Raw genomic sequence first — 13517 nt, forward strand, 5'->3', positions numbered from 1 at the left:
TATTTATTGTGACTACTGCTGATTAATCTTGCTGGTGACCTGTAAAAGGCAGGCCCTTCATGGACACACCAAAGGTTAATAAAAGTGGTGCAGATTATATCAATTTTACACATAAGCCATTCACAACAAGTGTAGTGGGTTGAATAAGAAGTCAATTCAGGCCTCGGAAACTGCACGCAGGCCCAATGAATGGCTGCTTTTAGGTGCTTTTTTTTTTTTTTTTAGTTAGTAGGATAAATGGAGAATTGCAGCTCTCTTCCATTGCAGCAGGCAGCGGAGGCAGAGCGAGGCGAGCCGAGGTTCAGACAAGCCTGCCAGTAAATTGCCCTGAATGGGTTCTGGAGGTTGACAAGCCCTATTAAGACAAACGGCTTTCCTCATCGGAGAGATAAAATAAATCATGTGTTTAGTCAAATTAAAATAGTTTGAGTGGAGAGGGCCCCTGGGAGCTCTCGGAGAAACTCAAGACAGATGTGGCCAAAGACGAGGGGAAGACACCCAGGAAAGAATTCAGCTCCTGCTGGCCTCAGGCCAAACTTCACTGTACTGTTGTCTGGATCTTTAGGCTTTTATCCTTCTCTCGCCCGTTCTCTCTGTCATTTCTGTCGGTTTTTCCATCTCTTTTTCTTTCATGTTCTCTGGGATCAGCTTGTCACACAGGAGTGCTGTGGGAGGAGAGTGAGTTACTGTCTAGCCTCTCACTGGCAATTATGTTGGCGGTGTAAGTCAATGGTAGGATCACTTAGCATTGATTAGGAGGAGGGAGAGAGCAGTGCAGCCGAGCCGCTCTCTCTATCATACACAGCATCTACATGCAACCATAGAGAGAAGGATGCCCATTGGTTCGTTGCTGCTTTTTTTTCTCTCTTTAAGCTTTGCATAAAGTAACTAATAATAATGAGAATACTTTTTTTGTAATGAGCTCTGCATTTGTAACACATCTAAATGAGCTACAGAATTAAAAACCATGATCAATAAGAGCCATTAAGAAGCCGGAGTATTAAAAGACAACATCTCTCAGGACTCTTAAAAAGAAGCAAAGATGCAGATGAGAGTCAGAGCATATTTTTGGTGCATGTAGTGCATGTAGTTTTTTTTGGCACTCCTTTCAGAAGTTAGTTAGAGGTTTCCTCATTTCCTGTGTTACTATAACAGCCATACGATGACAAACTTGAGTCCTGTGCAAACACTGACTCTCAACACTTTTCTTTGTATCCCCCCCCCCCAACAGTCTGACATAAGCTGCCATCTCAGTTTGACAGCTCCCCGCAGCTCTTTGTCTGAGCGCCGGGAACAATTCCTTCCCTTTCCTCCTGTGAGAGCTATGAACAGCAGCTTCAGAAAACAGGCAACTCCAGGCTGTGTGTGACCTTAACACTTTCTTGTGAATTCTCCGCAGTGGGTTGAAGCCTGTGTGGTTTTCTTTGTGGAATGTATTGTGTACAGTACTAAAGCACAAAATGAAGATCAGTGTGTGCAGTACAGTCACATTGCTATATTTAGCTGTATACAATAATCAAGGCCTTCTGCAGGCTTTCTTAGAAAAACATAAGTCCTGGTAATGTTGTTGAAGCATCTTTCTTCTGGTGTCTTTTCACACATACCTGTGTCTCCTTCTCTCCCCCTGATGTTCATCCTTTACACTCCTGACATTGCTCCTTTTCTTGCTCTCTCTCTCTCAATTTCCTATCACCAGGTACTCCAGAGAGCCTGGCAGAAAAGGAGCACCAGCTCTCCACGATGATCAGCCAGCTGATCAGCCTGCGTGAACAGCTCCTGGCTGCCCACGATGAACAGAAGAAGCTCGCTGCTTCGCAGATGGAGAAACAGAGACAGCAAATGGAGTTAGCTCGGCAGCAGCAGGAGCAGGTACCCGCTAACTCTTTTCTTTACTCAGAAAGTTGATCTCTGTCTGCTGCAGGTATTGGCCTTTAATTAATCCGTTATTTACCCGTAAGTCTTTAATCAGCCCAAATGAATACATTTGTGAGAGAATTTCACTGGACTTTATTTCCTTTACATGTTCATGCCTGACATAGCTCGTAAATTCTTAGTCCTTGGCACCAAGTTGGAATAATATTGGATTTATGCAATTTATATTCTATATTGCATCAAATATTTCTGTCATGCTCTCTCGCCCACATTTGTGCTGTGTGGTAGAAAAATGTTATTATGACTTGTACTAACAAATGCCTGGCAATGTGTGAATTAAACGTTATATTAAACATGGAAGTCTTCTATATCTTATAAATGGACTCCTATTAGAACAAGACTGGCATTAGATTTGCAGCGCGAATCAGGCCAATGAGCCATATTGTACAAATCAGCAAATTAGCAGGGGCCATGAAGTGTGTTAATGTGTGGGAAGAAATAAGGACACAAACTATCCACATGGGCGACACTTTTATTATCAGCAGCCAGCCTAATGGCTATGAGTCAATTATCAGCGAGGAGTTCACTCAGAGTTTTCTCAGCACACTCTCAGACCTCCATGTACTAAATGAACAGATAGAGCGTATACCTTGGAGTGATGCATTTGGTCATAGTACACTAATAATACATTAACAGTATTGATTTCGTTTTCAATCAATGGCGTTCATTTGCAAACTACACTCAACTCTGTAGGCTTTGTAGACATCGCTGCATAAATGACCAGTGATGTAAGCTGTTTTATTATTTGATCTTGTTTTAAAATGGAACAATATTAATAAAAGGGAAGAGAGAGAGGGAGCGAGAGAGAGAGAGGGAGCCCGCTGAGAGGGAGAATGTCATCGAGCCATCAAGATACAACACAGTAATTAACTGTTGACACTCGTGAGGAAGCCAGCACAAATTAATCTTGACACATTTGCAGACGACCGATATCTTACAGTGAACACTTTGTAATTATATTTAAAAATGAAAATTAAATGACACTTAAAACTAGGTTGTCATGCTCAATGAAGTGGGCATGTTCAGAAGGGGGACTGCTGGAATGAGAAGGGTTGCGGTGGGCCTCGCTTGTCGCTCTGGGGCGGCAGGGACCTCTGCCACCCGCACGCTGCCTGCACCAGTTATCGCCATCTTAGCCACAGTCGTCTGACTTGTAAATTATTCATTCGTTTTTACCACAGTGTTTAGCTGTGCTGTCCAGAATTATTTGAAGTTACACTTAGGTTGCTGAATTTATCCTTTTGTTATATTTTGCAGAAATGTGACTATGTGACCATATTTTGTAAAAAGGAATGGACAAGTTATATAATGCTGTATTATAAATATACCACTTTGAACGAAATTAAACTCTTTGTGACTGCCATCTTTGAAAATGTTCTCATCAACTGTAACTGGCCAGCTAAACTCTGAGGAGTAAGGTGTCGCTCATGCAGTTGCAGCACACTTCCTTTATGATGTTATTTAATCGGGATGTATTGATTTTCCCGTCTTTGCTTCTGTTTCTGACCAGATTGCAAGACAACAGCAGCAACTTCTGCAGCAGCAGCACAAAATCAACCTCCTCCAGCAGCAGATCCAGGTCAGTGAAAGTGTTTCTGTTGGCCCTCTGACACTCAGCAGCTTACACCTCTCACTTCTTCCACGCTTATCATTACAACATTCCTCCCTCTTCAGTGTACGGCTGGTGTCGCCATGAGCCAAATTTCTCGATTTAATGACAAAGACCAATAACTTAGACAATATAGTGTTGGTTACTTCTGTTAACCTTTCCGACTTATCTTTTTTTTTTTATCTTTAATTTTTGTGTCACACTAACATTCATCACTCTCATCCAATATTAATTGCCTGTTGGTAATTGGGTGGGCTTTAAAATATGGAGGAGAATAATTAGCACATCTTAATGAACAAAAAAAGAGACGAGTGGGGGTGAGGGTGGGGGGGTTGTAACAACAGCTAATGAGTCCTGTTGATGGAGAAGAGCCTGGAGGTGGGGGACATGAAAGAGGCTGGTAAATGCCTCTGAAACGAGATGGTCCCCGGACGGGCAACGTGGCATGCTTTCACAAATACTGAAACTCACATTGTCTATTTCTTAAAGCTCTTTTTTTTTCTCCTTTTGATATACATTAACGTGCTGTTCTAGTTTTATAACGACGACACAGCATCATCACTCTCATTAGGAAGTGTTTTGTGCAGTCCTGATTTGATACACTACATAGCAGTGCGCAGTGCAGAGACCACCCAGGCTGCATTTAGTCAGAGATGGTCAGGCAGTTCAGGGTAATCCAGGGTTTGTTCCTTGCAGTGGTCAAGGCTGTGAGCCTGACTGCCTGTGTGAAGCTTACATTACAGTGGTGGGTGTGCTCAGTGTCAGGCACATACTTCTCCACTCACCTCCTCCACTTGTTCTTCTTACCGACAACTCCCTATCATCTCCTTTACTCCCTCCCCCCAGAGATTTTTTTTTCTTCTATAGAGACATTTTACTATGGGCATTATACAGGGCACCAAACCCCTCCCCAAATACAGTATTAGCGTGTTCCTTAATGAATATGTAAAACTTCTACGCTCTCACAGCTATAAATAAAAGACCCAGATTTATTGCTTATATCAAGAGCTCGTTTTAAAAAAAGTAATCGCAAGTCGTCCTGTTTTTAAAAAACCACTATCTTGGACATTTCACTTCAGCAGTGGACTCTATATTTGAAACGAACTTTACTCCACTACAGAAAGGCACGGAAAATGACATCCTGTCTGGAAAACACTCTAAAATGAAGAACCTTATACACCAACAAGGGGCTAGTTATACTCATATCATTGAGGGCTCTTTGCCGATGCTCATTGAGCATAAGGGCAAAGCCCTAATGCATCTCACTTTTCGAGACTCTTGCTTTCATCACAACGTTAAAGGCAAATGACACCTGAAAATTCCTCTTGATGCTTAGTTTCAAGAGAGGGTTGGGGGGGGTCAAGTGTGTATGGGATCGTACTTCTAAATATCCATTTCAAATACTTGAACAGAGATACGAGTAAAGTCATCTCTTGCAGGACTCAGTTAGCCTGCTTCTCCCTTGACCAATTGTGCCAGATCTTCCATGAAAAAAGACCAAGCCACATCCACAATTAAACAAAAGAGTCTCAGACCATCTGTTCCAGTGCCCATCTAGAGCATCATCAAATAATTAACAAGGACTACTTGGAAAAGTTCAAGTAGGTTTGATCATTTGATCATTGCTAATCCAACATTTAGACCTTTCAGGCAGAATAAGTTCCTTCTCCATCGCCTAGTTCCTGCAGATGTATTTCGTTCAGTGATGGCCGCTCCTCTTGAGTTGGAGTACCAAAGAGAGCAGATAAAAGAGAGTCAGGGCAAAGTTAGTGAAGCATTTTTTGCCACTCTGTTTTCATTACTGCTGCCTCTTAAAAATGCCTTGGCCATCTTAATATATAACAGCTTTGACTTAATTAGGTCTGTAAACAAGCTCCCAGCCTGTATGTCACACTCTTTCAGCAAAGTGGTGAGCAGTGTTGGGGGATCAAGTTCCTATGCTATTAGCATGAAGAGCGCTAAACTTTATGAGAGACCCCACCGGCCATCAAAGTCCTTCTGTTTTGGCTTCAGGGAGAAAATCCAAGAGAAAGCCTCTTTCTAAGGTCTCGTATTGATGATGTAACTGATCACATCAATGGACATGGTGAACTGTCCAAACAATAAAAACCATGGGGACTGCAACTGGAGCCTGTTGTTGGCACGCTATATGTGGGAAGTGTGTAGTTATTGGAGGTTTAGTTAGCAAGGTTTAAAGCAAGGCAGCATGCAGTTTAATCAGGTTTTCCTTTTGAATAGCCATCTCTTCTTTTATCCTTCTCTCATCATGCTTACAAGAGAGGGAAAGAGATTAAGTCTTTGTCCTTTAGGATCACAATGTCACTTGTTTTAAGATAGCAGATGTTTTGATTGCAGTGTTAGGGGCTTATCAAAAGTTTAAGGCTCAAGGCTTTGTGTGTTTTTCCCTCAGCTTGTTTGTATTTCGACAGTCCATCGTTTCGCCGTTGAAATCAAGTTGGCACTAATTCAATCCCAGGATGAGATTAACTCTTTGATTTAGATTTAAATGTGAAACACAACAAAAGTGCATGTGACGATTCAATGTGTACATTAGCAGAGAAATATCCCACTCCCTAGTATCTCTCTCTGAGTTTGTGTGTTATGAGAGACGGCAGAAAAGGCCTAATGAGCATTACGTGAAGCAAGGCAAGACAGATTTAAGAGTTGAACTGTAGAATAGTACTGTGAAACAAAGTCAATCAATCTCAATCACTCTTCATTGGTAAAGCACCAATGCATAACAAATGTTATCCCAACATTTTACAACAAAAAGCAGGTCGAGTCGTGACTTTTTATTATATTATTTACAGAGAGATTAATCCATGAGCACAGCGCTAAACAAAATAAAGCAAAGTAACAGAAGCAAGAAGATGTGTTTCCTGATGCTAAGTAAAACAAATAAAGGGAGCTGATTACATGGGGCGCACCATGAACCTTCAATGAAAGCTCCCCTACATGTTCATATCACATAGTAAAGACCCCCGCTCACGTATTCCTCAAAATGGTTCCAATCCTGGTTTGACTTGTACATGCAGATAATCATACACATGCACAGAGGCGATGGCGTACAGTAAACAGGCACACAGGGACCCACGCATGGACACATCAAGAGAATAAATATTGGTGGAAAGGTCAGGGTGAACTTTATCTTCACAAACAAGCTGGAGAAAGCAAGGCTCCCAAGATGAAACAGAAAGACACTTTTAATTAAAAACATTTAATTTAAATGTTGGCGTATATTTAGAAATAGGACAATATTGTCATATTTAACCTATTGAGGCGTTGATATAAACTCTGGTACACTTTGAGATCCAAGATCCCACAATTTATTCATTGTCTGGATCTCTCTCTCTTTTTACCTGTCGTTTTCTCCTTGTACAGTATTATCTGCACCCTTGAAACACACCTTTAACTCGTGATATGAAAACAAACATGCATACAGAATGTGTGCATCACTACCATGTGAGAAAAAATAAAATAAACCAGAGATTAGAGAGAGGAAAAGGCCAGTGCATTGTCGTCCACCGCACACTTCAAAGTCCTGGAGGCGTTGTCATGTGTCTTTAATGGTGTGAAGAAACAGTGGGGGACATGCAGCGGTCCAATGGTGGCATGCAAAAAGGTCCAAAGATTAAAGATGGAATTCGGCGCCGATAGCGCAGTGGCAGCGCGCGCGCACCATGTTGCGAGGCTTTGCTCCTCGGGCGGCCCGGGTTCGCGTCCGGCCTGTGGCCACTTTCCCGCATGTCTCTCCCCACTCTCTCCCTGTTTCCGACTCTATCCACTGTCCTATCAATAAAGGCAAAAAGGCCAAAAATAAACCTTTAAAAAAAAGAAAAAAAAAGATGGAATTCAATTATGCAAGCATTTAGCCGCTAGCAGTTTGGCAGGTGGGCTATCCAGTTTTGTTCTATTATGACAAAACTGTCTTGAAAATGAAAGTGGTCCATGGTATCCCATTTACCCGTGTTACAAAGAAAGCAGAGAATCCACAGGTGGAGCTCTGCGTGAGTATCTTCTGAGTTCAGTGGCTCTACAGTTGAAACACTGTAAACACTTACTTTTTATATGTATTACAAAAACACTTGTTTTTGTTTTTTTGTTTTTTAAATCTTGGAAGCAAAAAAGGAAGCAATTGTAATCTATTGATTGCTTTCTCAACAATGCCATTTTACAGCTTGATACAGCTTTGACAGTAGCTGAATTAAAAAAAGATCAAGCTGTATAAACTGGGCATATTAGGATAGGATCTATAGATAAGAAAATATAACATCAGTCAAGCAACAGTTCATCTTCCATTCACTGTAACTTACTCGTCCAGCAGATGTAAGTCAAGTTATCTCACTGATTTTCAACAGAATCCTGTCTTGTTTTATCTATGTCCCTCAAGGACTTTCACATTCTTGTTGTGCTGCCAGTCCAGTTTGAGTCTGCTGTATGCTGTTGGGGATGTTTGGGGTCACGGTCCTATTTGAACATAAATCATCCAATGTTTTTTTTTTGTTTTTTTTTTTAACTGAGAAGCAGTGTCCGCCTTATAATTAGCCTGTTTCCTCCAATCCTCATGCCCCACACAGTCTACTGCGTCTACCAGCATGCTTTACAAAGGCAGCTGCGTTACAATTATTATTATTTTTTTAGAGCTTTTAACTTTGACCAAAGCATTAAACTTTTGTGCTGAACAAACAGTTGTCAAAATAGATATCCTGGCGAGAACAAACAAATTCTGTCAAACTGGTGTTCGTCTTGAGTGTTAAATTGGCTGTTAGCGGTACTGGTTTGTCTTCGCTTCTTTATCATGAAATAATATGCATGTTTTCCAACCCAGTGTAGTTATTTAATGAACTGATTCTGTTTGGTTACCAATTTAGAGAAGAAAAGGCAGCACGACTTTAACATTATGGAAAGTATTTTAAATCAATCAGAAGAGTTTAAATGAACACAGCCCTGTATGGTAATTGCACAAAAATAATAGGGCTAATTTGTGTATTCTTAGACTCTTTTGTTGTCTCCCTGACACAAATGATTTTCCCAGTATGAGACTCTTATTAATGCACTGGAGAAAAAAAGCACACACACACAAAAAAAAATAAACATTGTTAAAGAGAATGTGTAAGTCCGCCAATTAGCACAGCTTGATGGAACTGTTAGCATGATAATAAGAGAATAATAGAGCAGGGAAATGATTATGTGAGTAAGTGTGTGTGTGTGTGTGTGTGTGTGCGCGCGCGCATGTGCGTGCTTGCGTGTGTGCGATTAAGTGTGTGCGTGTGTGCTGCTGTGTGCACATGCAAGTGTTGCAGTGCTGCCAGCGCTTTCCCTTGTGTTGAAGAGATATGTGTTAGCCTGTGTGCTAGAAGGATTATGTTGGGGCATTAACAGCCCAGTCAGACTGGCTTGGCTCCCGCCCAGGGAGGCTCAGTCCAGCATGTTCATCCTCCATTTAAGGAGACTGTTAGCTGATGAAGATGTGCACATGCAAGACTGAAGATAAAAGAAAGCGGTGACCCAACTCATTAGCCCCTGTGATTTAATATATTGACACTTGGATACAAATAATTCCATTTAGTGGACTCTATCGGAGGGGAGGGGGGGGAAGGGATCAATTTAATTAGTTATGAAATGTGACTTCTTGTCAGGAAGCAGAAGAAATGCTGACGTTAAACAAAGTCATGTGCAATTTACACAATAAAGCCATCGTGGCCCTGTTAAAACTTAATGATGCGCTAAAAGGTGAGATAGATACAACCTCAGCATGGCAGTGATGGTTTGGAAATGAAGCTAAGTAGATGAACACTTGGTGTTTAATGCCATTTGCCTATTAAAACTAATTCTTGCTTAAGGAATTCAAACAGTACATGATGTTTGAATGGTCTGTGGTATCTGTGGGTTTTGGGCCAATTAGGATGAAACGCACCATCTCTCGTTTAAAGTTGTGGTTCTCAGGCATCCAACCACTCGAAGTGTAACAGCTGATTCCCGTTCTTTGATCGGGTCTCTTTAAACACAGTCAAATGAAACATATGTTTGCTTGTAGTGCTTGTGCCAATGAGGCAGGAATGTAGACAAACATAGATCCATTATTGATGCAAATTACACAATAAAGCAATGCTTTTGTGTAATTGGCCTTTGTATTCAGACACCTCAGCAGTTTAAGCAGCGATAATTAAGAGGCTCCATCGGAGAGGTGCCACATGAACGCCTGTGATGTGTGAAATCACACGAGGGTCTACTTTAAATTAGTCACCTGAGGGGTTGGGTTTGTAAAGCAGCCATGGGACTGTTTAATTTGTAGTAGAAACTTCTAGCCTTGTATCAGATCTTACAGCTGACGAGAGTAATCAGCACAACACAGAAGATTACCAGGCACTCAGGTATGATACCAGGATTTGCCTTCTTTTTTATGAATCCTTGCGCTAAATAATCCTGATAACTGAATTTAGTCTTTACATATATGGAAGATGAATGAAGCCGGTATGTGTTCAGTTTACATTTCAGCATAAAGCACCTGTTCAGGGTTCAGAGTGCCGACACTTAACATCCATTGTTCTCAGAACCTGGTAAGGAAAATATCAGTTGAGGGAGAACACATCCTCCAGTGTGATGTGGATTTAGTTTCCTCTCCCTCTTTGCATGGACTGTGTTTTTTCTGCTAATGCTGAGCAAACTGTTTTGTCTTTGCGTTGGCTTTGCATGGCCATCGTCTTCGGCGGTGGGCACACTCGCAGGGAGAAAGAGCTGCATTAATAGGCCCTACTGTGTACAAGCAGCCGGCAGGGAGAAAGGGGCGCGTGTTTTCTTAGGGCTGGGGTGGCAAAGCAAAGCATTCAGCCCAGGACCAACGCAGAAAGGGAGCTTTTTGTTTTTTGGGGCGGAGGAGAGTCCAAGCATTCCTCAACACAACACATTGAATGAGCTTTTTTGTTCGGCAAAGTTTTACACAGAAGCATGATTGTAGGATGTGTTTGTTTGTTTTTGTTTTCTCTCTCAAAAAAATGTCCTTCAATAAACTGCAAATCCCAACAGTATATTTCAAGATATGACTTTTGTATGATCTTTAAGTAATACTATGGTTTCACACAGACAGTATAGGTGATATTGGAGCATGTTTGAAAGTCCCAGTACACTTGTGTCTTGCCCCTCCTAACAGGCCTCCTCCCTGTTGAACAACAGAATGGGTTATGTTGTTTTCAGTGGCCAGCTGGGAGGTAAAAGTGACAGAGCCTCAGTCGATGATAAGAGGACAGGACAGAGGGGCAAACCCATGCAGTCCCAGAGTGGACAATAACAACACAGAGAAGAGATGTCCTTCTTCTCAGAAAGAATTAAACATTTCTCTTATTATTAACTTTGGAGCTGCAAAAAAAAGGGTTTTTCTCAAAATGTTTTAAATGTGCATAAAAGGTATAGAATGTTTTGGAATATAAAACACTCAATTCAAGTTTGAAGCAGAACTAATATTTGAAGCTTATCTAATAAACACAGAACAGTCAACAGTTGAACAGCATATATATATCTGTTGGCCTGCTCTTTAGTGTTAAAGATTATAACCAACATTGATTCCTAAGCCTCACATACTGCACCCCTCGAGTTCCCATTCCCCCTGCTCTGTTCACATCACATGCATGTAGCAAGCTATCTGACTCACCCGTGTCCAATGTTCTTTAGAACCTCATTCGCCCCCCTGCAATAAGGGTCAGAGGCATTTCACTTATTCCCATTTCCATACAGTGAGGTTATATATGCAAGATAATGATACCAGCCTCAAGCCCACTTGTGGGTTTGTTTATGTCTCTTCTCTTCTATCCCGTCATTACACATGCTGTTTGAGGGAGTCCCTGTGGATATGGCCAGTTTACTGCAAGCCTTAATTTTACAGCCAGGCCTTGAAAGAAAAATCTGTTTCCCTTCCATGGAAACCCTCCACCTCCTCAAGAAAAAAAAGACAAAAAGAGAGAAAAGAGAAAAAAAAAAGAGACAATTAACTGTATGAAAAGCATGTAATGTAAGACTGTCCTGTGGTACACACATATTCATCACATACATTATATTGGTTGTTTACTTCAATCCAGGACTGTAGCATAAAACAATTAAAGGCTTAAAAAACAAATAGTCTTTGATTTTTTTAGACCAGTTTTATTTCAAGACTTCGCACAGGTTGCTTCATTGTGCACATAGTTGAGCACACACAGATCAAATAACGTGATGCGTTTTAGCCTCTTTACTTCACCGCATGTCTTAAATCCTCTTGTACATGCACATACTTGATATTTATTGTTTTTGCTTAATTTGAAAGCCAGTTAAATGCAACAATTAATGCAAAGCTTTTGTTTTTGTCTTTAAACTGAGCTGTGAAAATCATCAAACAAGAGCAGTGTGCTTAACATCTTTAACTGCAGTGCATTTAAGCAAACAGAAGCCTACAGTTTAATCACGAAATGAAAGGATGTAAGGAGGAGCAATGTGATGGAGAAGAACTGGAGAGGAAGGATTTGGAGTCAGGGGGTGGGGCTAACCTGTCTTCAAGCCTCCATTGACTTAGATTGGGATGGCTGTTATCCAAGAAGGCTTGTTTTACTGTGTAAGGATTTAGTGGAACAAGAATTCATCTATTGGTTATTCCCTCTGGATGGCCTGAATTTACCCAAGGGTACAGCACAGGCATGACTGATGTGAGGAGCAAACAGCCTCTGCAGTCACAGTAAAACTTGTACCTGACAATTGAAAGAAAATATTATGGGAGATTTTATTTTTCAAACTGCTGCTCGTACACTGTTGGTCTTTGACTTCTGAGCTCAGTATTTGACTTCTCTAGGCAAGGGTGCTGTTCAAAGGATTTCAGATGCAGGAAGCAAGTGAGTACAAAGGTCAGAGACTTGACCCAGACAAGAGCCCTTTGTTGGTGACCCGATCCTCTCCAGTGTACGTATCAGTGTATGTATTCTCCTGCCCACGTCAAATATGGGACAAAAGCAGGAATAATCAATATACAGAAGGCTACTGGGTGGTAATATGAAGACTTTGATTCAAAGGCTGAAAAGGTCTGGAGCATCAAAGTCTTGTTAAAAACTATTGATCCATTTGTCAGATTACCATTGGCTACAGACAAATCCAAACACCATCGTATCTCTGTTCAATCAATGTGTGTGTCTGCAATGTGATGAACCTGTTCAACTGTAGTACAACCAACTGACCTGCAAAACATGTTGATTGTTTAATGAGGGAATAAAACCCGAAGTGATAGAGAAGATCCAACAGGCCAAAAGTGCTTCCACTGAGTGATTTTCCTCCTGGTTCCGCTCCAGTATGATGTACACCCAGCGGGCAGAGTACACATTGACGGGTGTTAAGCATATCCCGCTGTCTAGTGTCAGTTTGACTGTGTCTGCTGCTGTTGTTGGGATGCATCCAGCTTCCTAAAAATCACTTTCTCTTTAAATAGATCACAAAAGGTGATTTCTACCCCGCTCGGTGGAGAGCAGAGAGGGGGAACGAGGTGTGAACTATCAGGTCTTACATCAACAGCTGGAGTCTCAGCTCCATGGGTGAAATTACAGAACTCCTCCTATAGAAAATGTGAAAGAGGAGGTTAGCGAGAGCTGCGGATCTGACAGCTACTTAAGTGTGGAAGTATTTTATTAAAACGAGGTGTCAGAGAAAAACGAGTCCTCTTCTAAACGATTACTGGTGATTGTGATCTTTCCTAATGAGAAAGGTGTCTTTTATAATCTAAATGACTCAGCAGAGTAAAGAGAATCCCTCTGAATTTTCCTTCTTCTTTGTGCAGTATTGTTATCAGTATTTAATGAAGCACTTAAAAGAGTTTCTAACTTTCACAAGTCTCTTTAAGGCAAATTAATGCAGATCATATCCAGGATAAGCACATGCGTGAGAGGTGTGTTAAAAGGTGTCAAGTAGCAATTAATCCGGATTTTAGACCCAGGATCTCACAGGTCCTCTTCAGCTAATAACCATA

General features: G+C 41.2%; 1 protein-coding gene across 6 annotated transcripts in view; it reads left to right on the forward strand.

Annotated features, from left to right (window-relative positions):
* Positions 1–13517, forward strand: part of sox6 (SRY-box transcription factor 6) — a 130036-nt gene that overhangs the window by 73005 nt on the left and 43514 nt on the right. For all 6 annotated transcript variants that reach the window (XM_079339336.1, XM_079339337.1, XM_079339335.1 and 3 more), the window contains 2 exons: positions 1697–1869; positions 3443–3511. In XM_079339336.1, the coding sequence (XP_079195462.1) occupies positions 1697–1869; positions 3443–3511 (242 nt within the window). The remainder of the gene's footprint in view (positions 1–1696; positions 1870–3442; positions 3512–13517) is intronic.

Source organism: Symphodus melops, assembly GCF_947650265.1.
Source record: "Symphodus melops genome assembly, chromosome: 3".
Lineage (NCBI taxonomy): Eukaryota > Metazoa > Chordata > Actinopteri > Labriformes > Labridae > Symphodus > Symphodus melops.